The sequence below is a fragment of the Ipomoea nil genome, unplaced genomic scaffold, assembly GCF_001879475.1.
Source record: "Ipomoea nil cultivar Tokyo-kokei standard unplaced genomic scaffold, Asagao_1.1 scaffold2279, whole genome shotgun sequence".
In the NCBI taxonomy this organism is placed as follows: Eukaryota; Viridiplantae; Streptophyta; class Magnoliopsida; order Solanales; family Convolvulaceae; genus Ipomoea; species Ipomoea nil.
In genome coordinates this window covers 948,339-965,010 of record NW_017618707.1, presented here as the reverse complement: position 1 = coordinate 965,010, position 16,672 = coordinate 948,339, and the positions used below count along the sequence as shown (strand labels likewise).

The 16,672-nt window shown below is 33.1% G+C and overlaps 1 protein-coding gene across 1 annotated transcript; it reads right to left on the bottom strand.

The window, feature by feature from the left end:
- Window positions 1-9,634: 9,634 nt before the first annotated feature.
- Window positions 9,635-14,661, bottom strand: LOC109150573 (ATP-dependent zinc metalloprotease FTSH 4, mitochondrial). The gene is made up of 7 exons (XM_019298514.1): window positions 14,388-14,661; window positions 13,932-14,019; window positions 12,943-13,209; window positions 12,504-12,758; window positions 12,270-12,394; window positions 11,458-11,934; window positions 9,635-10,928 (listed from the first exon to the last, which is right to left on the bottom strand). The coding sequence occupies exons 1-7, from the start codon at window positions 14,412-14,414 to the stop codon at window positions 9,987-9,989; spliced, it is 2,181 nt and encodes a 726-aa protein (XP_019154059.1). The 5' UTR covers window positions 14,415-14,661; the 3' UTR covers window positions 9,635-9,986.
- Window positions 14,662-16,672: the final 2,011 nt, after the last annotated feature.

Below are 16,672 nucleotides of genomic sequence, written 5' to 3'. Positions count from 1 at the left end.
CTATGTTACATAGTTGTGGAAATTGTCCTTTCCAGCCTTGCCATAATGTCTTGGTTTGTTGTGGAAACATTAAACGCATTAATAATTTGCACATAGCCAAATCTTGATGCATTATATTTTCCATAAATCCAAAAATATCTCGTTTTTAAAGCATTACACGAATGTCTGATAAATTTGTCAAATATTGATTGGGAAATAATGTAATTTGTCAAATATTGATTGGGAAATAATGTTTTGGGGTGTTTGGTAAATACGGAGTAGCTGTTAACTAATTGCGTTAGTGAGTTTGACTAGTTGATTGTATTACCTTATTGTAAAAAAGATGTTTGGTAAATTGGCTATTAATTGATTATATGCAAAATGACTTTCTCAAAAAGTTGATCGAAAAAGCTACTTTGAACAGTTTTTTGAATTTTAGCATTTTGGAGCAATAAGCTATTACAAAAAACTAATTAATCAAACACTCTTATATTAAATGTTTAACCAAGTTAAACATCTAATAGTGTTCAAATAAGTTAAAATTGACTGATAAGCTAACTATGTTATCAAATAAGCCTTTGTCTAATACTTTTATTTTAGTTACTTTGTTTTTATATAATTGTAAACATAAAATAAAGAATATACTATTTATTGAAAAATGATGTTAATTTTTTTAAAAAGTAAAATTAGATTCATTGGAGAACTAAATCAATAACAGTTACATCTGGAATGAATTGAAGAAAATGTAGAGACGAAATCCACTGATCTAACTAGGGAGTGAGTAAATGTCTGCAAACCTGTTAACAAATGCAATTTGTGCATTATCAAAGACATTCTTAATTAATCATGTAAACTTTTATTCTTATAGAGTTTCTCGTCATATCGCAACTCTAATTTGTTGAATTACAAGTGTGTTGCTGAATTACATGATGTGTATTATCGAGTGATCGTATAAATATAATAATTAAAAAATTAAGACTTTACAAATTTAATGGTCTTATATAATATCTCACATTACATATTGCACAAAATTCACCACGTAAGGGAGGCAAACAATTCATTTATTGAAGAATGTTGAAGTAGTTAGCAATGACACTAAGGTTGCACTCCCATATGAGAGATCGTGGGTTCGAGTTTTAGTGAATGCGATATTGACTCTTTGTACTCATTGGAGTCAGTAACATTAAAAAAAAGTTAAGAACTGTCTACTAAGTCATTGAATCACCCTAATTAAATCCTCTAAAATGTTCTATGTCCTTTTATTAGAAGAAGATTAGGAGCATTTAATCTTTAGATTTGCCGAAATAATTGCCCTCTCAATCAAGTCTTGGGTAGTTGGGTGTTAAAGCTGTCACTGTCCAACATGAAAAGTACTTCTAAACGGTTTTATGAATATGAAAAAGGAATCGGTTAGAAAATTGAGGGTTGACCGTTGACCTCCACATTTTACCTCTATAAGTTAATGTATTAGATTCTCCTGATACGATACGATAAAAATGACAAAGTACATTTAGGATTCACATGTATCTAATTTATTTACCAAACACCATTATTTCATCTTTATATTAAAAAAAATTGAATCAATTCAATTATTCATTAACTGATTAAAAAAATACAATAAACTCAAAAAAAAAAAAAAAGAGAGAATAAAACACTAATCAATGTATTAACCATGCTCCGCTGTTCACATATACTTTTGAATTTAGATGGAAACCTCTTTTTTTTTTTTTTTTTTTTTTCTAAATACTCATAATTATTTACAATGTAGTATCTATTCTATATTGACCTATGAGTTTATGATCACCCATTTAGAATGATAATTAAAATGTTATCACATTACATGATAGTTGACACTTTTGATGGAACTTAATTGAATAAGAATGACTAGCTACCCTTTCTAATTAAATCTTAATATGACGAGTTTACTGATGCTATAATTAGATTTAGAAATTAAACTTATTTATTCGAGCTAGATTTTAGTTTATAAGATAAACTGGTATCCAATTATATATATTTATATTATTGTATTATTATTATCATGGTTGCAGTAGGCGCTAGGCGCTAGTCGGGCGCCCGGACAATGTCTAGCGCCTAGGCGGTCTAGGCGGCGCCTAGGCGGAATCTAGGCGGGCGCCAAAAAAATAGTGGTAGACTTGCAGTTTGACAATTTTAATAAGGTTGTTTTCAACATTTAATCAAATAACACATCAAAATAAATGAATTAATGATAATTCATAAGTCATAACATCAAAACAATGGTTTAAAAAAAACATTAAAAATTAAAAATACTCAAATATGAAATACCCAAATACTTCAATCATCCAAAGATTCAAAGTATCAAACTAGTCTACGAGTGTATATATGTCATATTATATATATGTATGCGCGCGCGCACACACACACATATATATATATAATAAAAAAATAGGCCGAGCCGATCGGGTTAACTCGACCGAAATGGACGAGTTAACTCGACTAACTTAGACGCTAGGCGGCCAAATCGGCCAAGTTAGGCGCTAGGCGGACGCCTAGGGGGAAATCGCCACTGTTTAGTGGCGCCTAGACCGATTTTTACAACCCTGATTATTATTAATTAGAGTGTATAATTTTTTATAAAATCAATTTTATAATAATTCTTTTATTTTTATAATTATTATTTTTATTTTATTAAAATCGTCTCTCATAAGCATGCTATTTTCGTGCATTGAACCTCAAAACTAATTAATGACATGTAATACAGGTCACTAAGATTTCGGCGAGACTCTGACAACTTAACGACTCTCCGGCAATCGACGACAGTACAGCCGCTAGTTACCTTTGAAGAAGATGTCCTAGATGGTCGCCTTCTGCTAGAGAAGGCAACTACCCTCAATTGAGAAGGTGATCACTGGATCGTCTACTACTAGAGAAGGTAACCACCAGATCCCTTCTCCAATGACAAGGCAACCACTGAGTTGACTTCACATCCAAATGGTTGCCTTCTCCATTGAGAAGGGAACCTAGATGGTTAACAATTGATTTTTTGAGATGGTCAACAATAGTCAACAATGGTCAACGAAAGTCAGTGACGGTCAGCAACGACTTGTATATCGGTAACCTATTATCGATAAATTAGACTTATTTGACCAGTTCTAATGAATTAGAGTGTTTAATTGCAACTTTCAAAAGTTTAAAGAATTGAGCTAATTATCTTCTCGTGTAAAGTTGGAGGGTTTATTTATCCCATTTTTCTATATAAAATAATTTTGAAATGGATGCAAATTTCAACCCCTAAGCATATTTATCCATGTCATGGCTAAAGGTTATTGCCTTATTGGCATGGAAAAACACCCCTATGAACCTATAAGGGGAATAAAGCTACCTCCTCCTGTTGTTTTATGGCCTCAGATCAGCACGTTCTGATCTCGAGGCAACAACATACGTTATATGAGTATTATAGTTGGGTTCAATGACTTAATTCGTTTATTATAATATTAAATTGTACTTTAATATGTTATTTACTAGTCAAATGCAATCCATTTTAATTTAACAGGATAATTAAAGAACTATTCTTCATTTCAAAATTTGTTTTTATCCACGAAAAATTGTCATCACCGCATATGTTTTCTCATGGCAATTTTTAGAGCAGATATACACAAATAAATCATTATTATCAACTAAAATCACAATAATAAAATCATATCAGCTAAACAAAACCTATAAAGGAAACCGTTAGACTTGTTTAGTGCATTTTTCTTTTTAGAAGTTGTTTCATTTTTCATTTTTTTCTTTCATCGGGAAAATGGTAGAAAAACATAAAACATATTTATTATTCGCATCTATATAATAAATTTTTAAATTAAAAAATACAAGTTATTTTAAACTCGATTATCTTTCTTCATTTTATTAATGTATAAATAATGTTTGTTAAAGGGGACACAAATATCGAGAGGTGCGATCATGTATATGTGGTGGACCGAGTCAATTCGAATATTTAAAATTTTGAGTGTTACTTTTTTAAATTTAATTCAGATGGTAGGAATAATATCAATGGATGATAATGAGTAAAATAATATCGATTACCTGAACCCTAATAGGATGGTTAGGATATAGTTGAGAGTTGAGTTTGAAACTAAACGAGCTTAGGTACCAGGACTATGTGGTTCAATGGTATCCGGGTTGGACTTTCATTTGGAAGGTTGTGAGTTTGAGCTTCAGTGGATGCGTTATTAGCTCTTTGTGTTTCAGTAGGTTGAGAAAGTATATGAACAGATACTACATTGTAATAGAGCTAGTAGCATTCAAAAAAAAAAAAAAAACGAGTTTAGGTAGTTGTGAAATTCTCGTACCCGATACTCGAATGTGTGTGTGTATGAGCATGTGTCATGCACACATTAAATTGGTTTCGAGTACTATATGAGTAGTGATAATATTCATTCACGTTGGGATGGTTTTAAATGTATTATGATTCAAATTTGAAAATGACTAAACAGAAAAAATAATGGTGTGTTTGGTTCGCACATGAGAATCAGAATCGGAATGGGTATCAAATACTTGGTAATGGTAATGAGTTTTGGTGAAAGTATTTAACATGTTTGGTAGTAGGGTGAAATGGGAATGGTTACTAATAGTAGTGTTTGAGAATAAATAAGGGAATGAAACCTTTATTTTATTTGGGTATGGGTTTTTCAATTGATAGGGTATTCGAAACCCATAGTGGTGTTCTAGAAATCTATCAACCAAACAATAATAATCACTTTCATACTCATTCCTATGGGCAAAACTCATCAACCAAACACACCCTAACTACCTATTGCATGTCATTTTTAATAATTGGGTAGAGTAAAAACATGAAATACTATATGTAGTTATAATGGTAAATATATAGATCATATGAATAATAGTTGTTGATAATAATTGATCATAAGATGAGTAGATATATGTGGTGGTAGATGTATATCGATAGATAGTTGGGTAGGTGATATGAGTAGATAGATAAGTGAAGTTTGTATGTGATAATAATAGTGTACCAAGGACGGCCTTGTATTGTAGTCCACTGGTACCAAGTTGCTCCCCTATGTGGGGGTGATTGTGGTGACATTTGATGTAGTAGCTTGTGTATGTGGGTATCTATTCCCTTATAATAAACAATAATAGTGATTATATAGATTATATAAATGAAGTTATGTGTGATTTTGTATTTGAATTGGACTGAAAAAAAAAAAATTGTTTTCCAAATTCTTTGCTAAATTGAAAAAAAAAATGAAAAAAAAAAACACTTTTCCATATGTAAAAATAGAAAACAGTGCTAAAAATATATATTTTTATTTTCTGTTTTCATTTTTCCAAAAAAATTATTTTTTTTTCCAGAAACTATTAATGCATTAAAGATCCCATCTGCCATACTAATTAGGTGAAAGATAAAAAAAAAATGCATTGCCTCTTAGGCTATGTCCATTTCTAAAATTAGAATGCTTGCTAGATGAGTAGGTATAGTTTTTTGTTTTTTTTTTTTGTTTTTTTTTTGTTTTTTTGTTTTTTTTGTTTTTGTTTTTAATGAGGTGTTTTGCAAGAGCTTGCAATTTTTGCAAGCATTGGAATACTTATCTCAAAAGGTTGAATCCTCAACCTCAAGGACCTCATACCTCGGTCCTACAGAGCATTTAGGAGGATGTAAATTACGGTGACTCAATGATATGGTCAAATATCGGTGCGCACAAGTGATTTGTCGACTTTAAACATAATCCCCACACTGTCACTGTCGAGATTCAAACCTTAATCTCTTCTCCCAAATAATACCTACTGAACCATTGAGTTAAGCATGTGCGGCCACAAGCATGGCAAATCTAATAATTTACAACAACGGTCAATTATCACGTCAAAAAGTAAAAATATAGAATTGAAATGTACAATATAATAATGCAAATCTAAATCATATATAGAATCCAACTACATTGCAATAAAAAAGATATTTGAATAACAATGCCAAAACGCTAAGCTACCAACAAGGGGAGGGGAGGGATGAGAAAATGTAAAAATATATAAAAATTGAAATTGTTCAAATTTAAGACTTATGGTTAAATAAAGAGAGATATGTATTATCTCGTTTACACTCTTATAAATTACTTCGTGATATGTTGATTAACTATTATTTACTCTTTTTTTTTTTTAAACATACTAATTAATGAATACAAAACTCTTTTTTTTTTTTTTTTAAAACATACTAATTAATGAATACAAATCATGTAACAAAAATATGTACTTCAAAAGTACCAATTGATTTTTTTTAATTGTTAAAATAATTCACAAAAATATCACAATCAAGTATTTTCAAGGATTACATCACTATCGCTGTCGAATTATACTATACTCTCTGTGCATTTCATTTTCCAATCAAGTGCACAAAAATAAGTGACAGTAATGGGGCATAGCGTCCTGCGTCGTTTGTTTGGGCAAATTATTATTCTCTACTTCACAAGCTATTTATTAACTGGACCCAGAAATTAACGTCTACTACAGTATGGTTAGTTAATGATCACATGCATGCATATATTTTATTTAGGTCACACTTGTATAAGACCGGCACACGAATCCTTATTCATGAGATGGGTCAGGTCGGAATGGATCAATATAAAAATGTAGTACTTATATTGACAAATGTAATATTTTTATACTTTGATGTAAAAGTATTATATTTTTCATCAAAAGTATACATTTTCCTTTATAAATAATATTGACAAGTATTTGTTACTTATAAGAAAAAATGTAATACTTTTGAGGAAAAATATACTCCGTAATACGTTTATATCAAAATGTAAAAGTATTACATTTTTCTTCAAAGTATTACATTTCTCATATAAGTAATAAACATTTTATTCCTTATTAGTATTGCATTTTTCAGTATAAATATTACATTTGATCTTGACCCGACACGTCTCACAAATAAGGATTCGTGAGACGATCTCACACAAGTTTTTGTGACTTTATTTTAATCATTCACCAATCACAACGTGTCATATCATTTTTAAAAATTAAATTTAGAAATGAGCTTTGGGGTATAGCTAGTTTTTATTAGATTGGAAGACATGGGATATGTGAATTTTATATTTATTGGTTATCCTTAAAATTGATCAATGGATACCAAGTCCAGGTATTCAATCAATGTTGCTAGGCAGTCAGACTTTGTAAGTGGTCAACCCCCCGACTAGCTGTGAGGCAAGAAGCCATACTAGCGCCCTAGAAATGTTAGAAGCTCTAAACCATCCTTTTCACCCTACCCTGGGATGAGAGGGTAACCAGCCTGCCGACCAGCAGCAGGTAGTCAACCTGTCGACCATCACCCAGTCAAAAGCGCTAAGTAGTTCGGTTGGTCAATACAACTCGCTGGCAGGTCGAGAAGCAAGGAGACTGGGGGACGTCGAGCCCAAGGGCGGGAAGAGCAGTATCTCGGAGATTTTTCAAATTTGAGGACAAGATTTCCTTCTCTACTATAAGGAAAGGAATCCTATAACTTAGGAAACAAATCACAAATTCGTTTACGAAGGTTTCTAAAGGCTAAATTTGTTAATCTTTTTCTTTCCTTTCTTCAATAAATTCTCTATGTATAAATACCCCTAGGGTCATATTGTAATGGGTCACGACTACTATTGTCTAAAAATAGAGAAAGGACATCACTTTCTAGCCGAAAAGGGGAGCTCCAATACAATCTACATCTCTCTAGCGAAGAACACCATTTGTGCATGTACAAACTACTTACAATATAGTGGATTTTGACTTGGCACCGATAAAAAATGCCCGTAATTTTTACCATTCGGTTCTCACGTTGAAAATATTGTGTCTTTATTTAATTTTTTTTCACCTATCTATCTTTATCATTCATTCAATCGGTTATGTTGGCCTATCGAATGACTACCCGCGATAGTCAAACCAACATCGATGAATCCCGTTATTAGTTAATTGGATAATATAATTATATATAATTGTTATAATGGACAAATTTTAACAAATTTAATGTAATTATTACAAGATACCTTAAAAAAAAAAAAAGAATATTTGAATTTGTCAAATTTTGAGCTTGTTGTCTAAGAGGGGGTGATGGAGTAAATAGAATATAATTATGTAGTTGAATGGTAGGAGTTTAATTAACCTACAAACACATTATTTCTCATATAAGCTTTGGATGAATCCATTTAACTGGGCCAGGTGTAGTCACCTCACCGACTTCATCACCCACATATCCAGAAATGGGTGGTCGTTGCCTCGCTGGCGACTAGCAACTGCTGGTGGCCACCACTGTCGGCAGCCGTCGGCGGTGGTCAAAGTTTTGTGGAAATTAAAACGTTAATTTAAATGGATTGTTAATGACTCACAATATTCTTGGTAGTTTTTTTTTTTTTTTTTTTTTTTTTTAAGACTTCTATTTATAAAATTTATTTTTATTGTTTTTTTTTTGTGCGAATATGCTTCTTCTTATTATTATAAGAACTCTATTTTTAGTGTGTAAAAACTACATATATTTAGGCCCACAAGGCACAAGCTGGATGCCATGGACACGTGTCCACTTTGCAAGGGTCCAATATGATGTTGTTCTGTAATTTGGGAGTAACGGTGCCGTTAGTGGCACCGTTTTCCCTCACCAATTAATTTTTTTTTTATTTGTCAAAAGAATTCAGCAGCATCAAAAATTGTGAATACACTGTCAAGTAACTGTGAATATAGAGTTTTGTAGTTGTGAATATAGAGTTAAAAAATTATGAACATAGAGTTTTATAATTATGAGCATAAAGTTCTGTAATTGTAAATATAGAATTCAATAATTGTGAATATGGAGTTCTATAATTATGAATATAGAGTTGGGTAATTATGAACATAGACTTCTAGAGTTCAAAAATTATGAACATAGAGTTCTATAATTATGAACATAGAGTTTTGTAATTGTGAATATAAAGTTCAATAATTATGAATATGGAGTTCAAAAATTATGAACATAAACTTTTTTAAGACAAACGCCGTTAACAACGAAAGAAAGTAATTTTTTTTTTTTTAATTGACACGACGACACGATGTCGTTTTCCATCAAAAAGACGTTGTTTTGGAAGGTAGACACGGTTCCACTGCATAATTTGGCCGCAGTAAGCATTCTTATATTGTTGCGTTTGTCAGTTTGTGTGCGGTCCAAGTCTATGTTTTTTTTCTCTTCAATTGTGTGTTCACCCATGCTTTTGCATAATAATAATAATAATAATAATAATAATAATAGTTTTTTTTACTGAAAATTATTACATTTCATAGAGAAGTATTATTTTTTCTTTAACAAATATTAAAAATTCGCTACAAAGTATTACATTTTCACTTAAAATGTATTATTTTCACTAAAAAGTATATTTTTTTTAATGCTATTGACTCTTACAATGTAGTATCTGTTCACTCGCCCATCCCAAGCAACACACATGTAACTAAAGCCCTTCCCTTCGCACCCTGTGGCCTGTTATGATATGAAGGTTTCCATGACTAATAACTTTTGCATGTCATACAAATCATTTTCCCCTTGAAATTTACTCTCTACAAATTGATTCCACCAACAAAATAACACTCCGCAGCATTCACAACACAGTTAACCACTCAGTAATTCACTGCATCTTTATTGAATGACCAATGTAACTAATATAAACAAAAATGGAAGAAAAAGACAGGGAAGCTAAAATATCACATAGAAAAAAACTCAGAGTTTGTATGTGTGGAATTAAAGCATTGGCGGAGAAAATGGACCAACGGAGATTTAAGTATAAGTTACACTTGACAAACAGAGTTAAACGTGAGTACTAATAATTGACAACACGAAGGCTCACTTCTTTGTATCTGTTGCTACAACTTCCATTGATGTCCTAACTCACCCCATACACAGATTCTCTCTACCTTATACCCAACAAGAAGGAGGAGAGCAATGATTGTCCCGAGGTAAAAGGCATGCTGAAAACTAGTCTCTACTATATTGTGCTGCACATTCAATGTGAAAATTATCGAGGTGCCTAAGATCCAACTGGGGCAATGCCTTTACTTTTGGCTGCGGCGGTGGCAGCGGCAGCGGCGGCTGCCGCTGCGGCAGCCGCAGCAGAAGCGGCTGGACTAGGAGTCGGGGGTGGGGGCGGGGCTTGATTTGATTTTGAAGTGTTCTGGACGGTGTCGGGGAACAGCTGTTGCTGTTGGTGGGTTTGTTGAGAATTAACCTGTGCGAGTAGAACCTTTATCTGGCTACCCGTGAGTGTCTCGTGCTCGAGCAATGCATTGGCGAGAGCGTGGAGTTCTTTGTTGTGTGTGGTGAGGATGGTCTTGGCATTGTTATAAGCCTTGTCCAAAAATTCTCTTACTTCTTTCTCGATGAGGAGCCTCGTCTCGGTGCTCATGCTCTTCCCATTATCGTCGTAGTTGTGTGTGACAACGCCAACTTCTTTGCTCATACCGTACTTCGTTACCATAGCTCGGGCAAGATTTGTAGCCTTCTGGAGATCGCTAGACGCACCGGACGTTACCTCATTTTCTCCAAAAATGAGCTCTTCCGCAACTCGCCCACCCATAGCAACGTCGAGCCGAGCAAGCATCTGCTTACGGGAAACGCTCGTTTCATCTTTCTCAGGCAACTGAGAAACCATGCCAAGAGCCATGCCTCGAGGAACAATGGTTGCTTTGTGAACTGGAAGAGCTCCATCAGTATGAATAGCCACTAGAGCATGTCCACCCTCGTGGAAAGCTGTAAGTCTTCTCGACTCGTCAGATATAACAGCGGATTTGCGCTCACTTCCCATCATGATCTTGTCCTTGGCATGCTCTAGATCAGCCATGGTTACTGCTTTGGCACCGTCCATTGCAGCCTTGAGAGCAGCAATATTTACCAAATTAGCAAGGTCAGCACCAGAAAATCCGGGAGTTCCTCTTGCTATGATCATAAGATCAACGTCATCTGCCTTCAGAACCTGTCAAATAGCAATAATTTGGATAAACAACTAAAACAAATGGCGAGCAGTAACAGTTGTTGATGTATAAGTTCAGTACTGAGAATAAAAAGGCAAAAAATAAGGTTCAGAAGCTTTCAGCTGCAGCTACCATACTACCCTAATACCATTAGGACCTCATTTGTTATATAATTTATAAACAAGGCAAAGCAATTTGAAAGACAAAAAGGGGGTCATAATACGGGTCACTCTGTAAAAACAAACTGGAAACGGTTATAAGTAAGAGAAGATAATGATAGATATGTAAGTAGATAAAAGTAAGGGGGTAGGTAGAGGTAGGAGTAGGTGGGTAAGGATTATAGTTTCCTTTTGGAGAACAAAATATAGTGTTTTATATTTTTTTTGGGAAAATGGAGAACTGTTATCCAGCTTTCAAATGGAAAACTGTGCAAGTAAATATGTTTTTGTTTTCCATTCTCCAATTTTCTGAAAAATTCTCCAGTAAGTAAATGGTCCCTTAATTTCAAGTCATTTCATGTAAAAGGAATACCTTTGACATGTGGGATTCCAAGATCTGCCTCCGTCCCTCAACATCAGGATTCGGGACAACAATGTGACGATCAAACCGGCCAGGTCTCACCAGGGCCTTATCCAATGATTCTGGGAAATTAGTGGCAGCAATCACAATGATTCCTTCATTTTGCTTGAAGCCATCCAGTTCAACTAGCAACTGATTCAAAGTCATCTTCATGTATTGCTGGTCCTTCGGGTTACGGCTTCCACCAATGGCATCAATCTCATCAATAAATATAATACAAGGAGACCTTTTCTTAGCAGCAGAGAAAAGATCTCTCACTCTCCGAGCTCCAACACCAACAAACATTTCTTCAAACTCACTGCCACTACACGAAAAGAAGGGAACACCAGCCTCTCCTGCTATGGCCCTAGCCAGCATAGTCTTGCCAGTACCAGGTGGACCAACAAGCAAAACACCCTTTGGGAGCTTGCCACCAAGACGGGTGAACCGCTGTAACAATAAAACTCAGATCGTTAGAAGCATTTTTTTAAACAGAAAAAAAAAAAAAAAAAAAAAAAAAAAAAAGTGTTTTCTCATTTTCAACTCCATCGCACTCATTAGAACCATAAGCCTACATAGAGATCATACAAGCATTATGGATCTGAATCCCTAATAACAGTATTTTGGAAGCGGAAACAGGACCAGACATCCCATCTTTCTCTGTAAGGCTTTTGGCTACATGACAGGGTAGTGTCCTATAAAGGGGTTTGTAAGAGATGGAAGTGCTAAAACATAAGAAACGGGTACATTGTCTCTAGATATCTTAACAGTCAAAGATAGCAAACCTTGGGATCTCGAAGATAGTGGACTATTTCTTCCAGCTCAGCTTTTGCTTCATCAACACCCTTTACATCACAAAATTTTGTATTGGATTCCATGCTGGGTTGGACTTCTTCGTTCAGACCAAGTCCTGTTGCAGTCAAGTAGTAAACAGTATCAAGAGTAAGCAAGCTTCTACTTACTAAATGTGTTTGGACCTAAGTATTAAAGAGTCAGCAGAATTTGCAGAATACATGTACCTTTACTGATTCCCCTGTCTTCAATCAGAGCCCCAAGACCAGAAATTGCGAGGAAAGCCAAGCCAAGAGCACGGAATGTACGCCACAACTGTTCCTTGAAATGGCCACCTTCAACAGCCACCATATGTATTGGAGCATTAGGAGTACCAAGAACACTCTCTTTTGTATTTTTGCCCGCATTCCTAAAAGCTGATAGAGCTCCCAAACTACCCAAACCTTCTTCCTCCACATGAGGAGTAGCAGCACCAGAAATCCCTGAGAAAACTCAGGTAAGCATGACCTTAAAGTAAAATAGAAATTACAAAAGGAACAAATTCTCAATGGAGTTAGACATGCAAGTAGTAATAACTACTAAATAATCAGATAAGTTCTCCAAGATTATCAATTTATCATCATTGTAAAATGACACTCCGTATATGGTTTTCTTTCCAGTGCTAACCTCTCTGCAATGTCCTCAGCAGCTCACTTTCATCCAGCCTATCAACCTTGACCAGTGCCTTAACATACTCCGAAAGTGCTTGTGGGTTAGAATGTAATGATGGCTGACTTTCAAACAATCGTATGACTGCCTCAGGATCATGTCGATTATAAAGTTCCTTGAGATATGCAGCTTCACTCACTTCCTCTGTTTCACGTACTCTTCGGGCTAGACTGCCCACGTAATTTGATTTAAACCTTTGCTGAGCCCTTACAAGTCCAGGCACCACTGCATAGAAAACGATGATAGCATGATAGGAGGAGCAGCAGATGTCAAATGAATGAATGAATGTTCCATATTAGAGAGTCGCAATAATTACAAAAATGCAACACAAAGTATCCATGACATCTCAATGATATGATTCAAGATACATTTAAGCCACAATTTAGCCACAGGTGAGCTTTAGGAACTAAAATGTTTTTTCCTCAATATGCAAAAGGCATATCTATGTGGACAAATAACATCCAATGATTTCAACCATCTTTTCCATAAAACACCTCCAAGGACCTTCTGAATCCTTTTCTTTCCATTAACCAGAAAATGAATTATGATAATAATGGGGAAAAGTGATAAACAATTATAAAACTAGAGTTCTTAACAAAGATCATAGAGGCATCATGTGATGGTAGCAAAAAAATTCTCCTTGCGGATTGTGTTCTTCCTTTTGCAACAAGTCAAATTGTAGTACAACGAATATATGAAAATGAATAGAATACACACACAAACAGACACACTCATATACATAAATGATAATGGAAAAGAAAAAAAAAACTTTTTATGGATTTTTATTCTTCCTTTTCTAAAAAGAAAATTGCAGTACAATAATAAATGGAAATGAATAGAAAAATTATTGCAGGACATGGTGCAAACATGCTAGCTAAAGGCAAAACATACTAAGTAGCAAGTTCAGTGCTACTACATTCCAGATGGTTAACTTAGAAACACAATACCTCCATCTCTTGAAATCTTTGGTGAAGTCCTATAAGTTCTAGTGAGCAAATATCCAAGTTGTCTCACTTGAGATTGCTGCTTTTCAACCTGAAACAATAAAACATAAAATATACTATCTAACTAAACAAATGAAAACATAATTGAATATTGCAGTCAATCAACTGCAATGGAAAATCCAAAAATCCCCAAAACAGAACCAACCCCAATCTTAATGCTATGGCAACTAGACATTCCCACTAGTACAGTTCGCATAACAAATCATAAAACCCATACCCGCCAGAGCTCCAATTTACCTAGGAAAAGCTCAATCTTTTATAAATCAATAAGACTAAGACACCCCTGAAATTAGGGTTTCTCTAACCATGCACAGTACGAAGTAACAAATCATCAAATAAATATAAAAAAAGTATTAAAGGGCGCATTTTTAACATCAAATACATTGAATTAAAACTAACCTGAGTGAGAAGGCGCCTTAAAGCCATCTCTTTTTGTCAAGAGAGACCGATCTTTTCCTTCTTCACCCAAAACTCCTCCGTTTCGTTCTTCCTCTTCGGCTATCTGTTATATAAAGCTATTTATATCTTTTCAGATTCTTTTAGCTTTGTGGATGATCGTGAATGGAGAAGAGAACGAAAGCGAGGCAGAGAGAGAAACACAGAGGACTCACAACTACGAATTCGACGGATTTGTTTTCCAGGAAAAAAGATCAATAAATAATTTAATTAAATTAATAAAAATATTGGGTAATATCTCTGGCTGTGAAACAAAAAAATCTAAAACTATTAAATAAAGACCTAATAAAGTCTTACAAAATTCCAAAATTGGCATGATAAGATATTATAATAATTTTGTTTTCTAGAAATCTCATTTTAACCAAAACATTATTTTCAAAACATTAACATTTAACAAGATGTTTATTTTCTATTGAGTTCTACTACATGTACTTCTTAATTTTACTTTTTAAATTTTACTCAATGATGTGACAAATTTTGATAAGTTGTTTTTTTTTTTTTTTTTCATGTGAGTCTCAATACAACTATACAAGTGTCTACATCAATGTTGTTGTGTGTGGGAGTACAAAATGGGGGTACATGTAGCATTTTCATTTTCTATGAACTTGTGGTCAAGTGACATGAAGTGACTTTTCAAAATGAGAAGTCATGAATTTGATCTTCAGTGGAAGCGATATTAACTCTTCAGTAGGGAGAAAGTATATACGAACAGAGTAGTACTCAAAAAAAAAAAAAAAAAAGTTAATCCATCAAGTACCTTGTGAGGTAATGATACCATTGTTACTTTCCATAATGAAAGTATCAAGTTCGATTTCATCTCAGTTGGCATAATTTGTGGAACGTTATGTTGTACAACCGTGTGCACCATGTACCATGCATGGTGCACACAGTTGCACAACATAATTTGTTGAATAGTAAAATTTTATAATAAATACGCAGTGTTTTTTAAAAGAGTACATTCTCCTCCTAATATGAGTTATGTCATGGACCATGGTCCATCTTCCAATGTGTAAATTGTGTATTTTAAAATTGTGAACTTCTAGAATATAAATTATGTTTCTAAATCAAAACACATAATAGCTATAGAAGGAACTTGTGACTACAATACAGGGTCACCAAATCTTAATCTGTTAATATTGTGTGACTGTAATCTGCAATATTTGAAAGAGACTTGTGGATACAAACAAGGTAATTAGGTAATCAATTACATATTTACAAATTATGAACATTTAGACACGAGTCCACCTTGCAAGGTGGACCCAGACCCATGGAATAATTTGCGTCCTAATATTTACCACGTTAAGTGACATTTGTTGATTCCTTTTATATTTCATTAATAATTAATTTTTATTTTAACTCATGGTGTCATTAACCCATTCATAAGTAACCAATAAATATAAGGAATTTTATTATCAATTAATCATTACTATGAAAATTTATGAAAGGAAAATAACATTATTCTTTTTAGAATAATGATCTAATGAAAGAGGAAATAAGCTAATAAATAATTTTATTTTTAACCTATCTTTTATACACACTCACACACCAGCCTTTATATGTGCAATGGGCGAAAGTAAGTGTCCAACATTATTATTTAATATTAAATTATAATTATATTTAAATATTTTAAGAAATAATAATAATAATAATAAATGAATAAAAACCAAAAGTTGTAAAATCCATATTATATTGGAATGGTTAATTATTATCATAATGCTTTTATTTATACTAGTAATTCACCCGCGCGATGCACGGCAAAAAAAATTATGTTATTATAAATATAAATAAAAAATAGAAAAACTAAAATATTTTAAATTATTTAATATAATAATATTTTTGAGCTTCCATTGGTCAAGTATTTATTATTTTTATAGAATACAAAATTACAATTAAAATTAAAATTAATATTAAAATTATAATTTTGTATGGTTAATATAATCTCTAATTATGTGCATATTCAAATAAACTTATAGAGAGAAGTTACATAATTACATTGATTTATTCTTAATTGTATTTCATCTGTATTATAATTTTCACAATACGAATACTAAGATAATTACATTTGGAAAGCAAATTTCAAATTTTGTATGTGTAAATTTAAACTCTAATTGAACACATTTTTTATATGATTATATAATATATAGCTATTTTATTTTTCAAAAGTATATTTTTATATGATTATATAATATATATAGCTATTTTATTTTTTAAATGTTGTGCTTTTTTTA

Excerpts from the sequence above, each read along its gene's own strand:
- LOC109150573 (XM_019298514.1), bottom strand. The coding sequence starts at position 14,414 with ATGGCTTTAAGGCGCCTTCTCACTCAG. Across the intron at positions 12,395-12,503 it reads AGACAGGGGAATCAGTAAAG|GACTTGGTCTGAACGAAGAA; the intron begins GTACATGTATTC and ends TGACTGCAACAG. Across the intron at positions 10,929-11,457 it reads TGGAATCCCACATGTCAAAG|GTTCTGAAGGCAGATGACGT; the intron begins GTATTCCTTTTA and ends GCTATTTGACAG.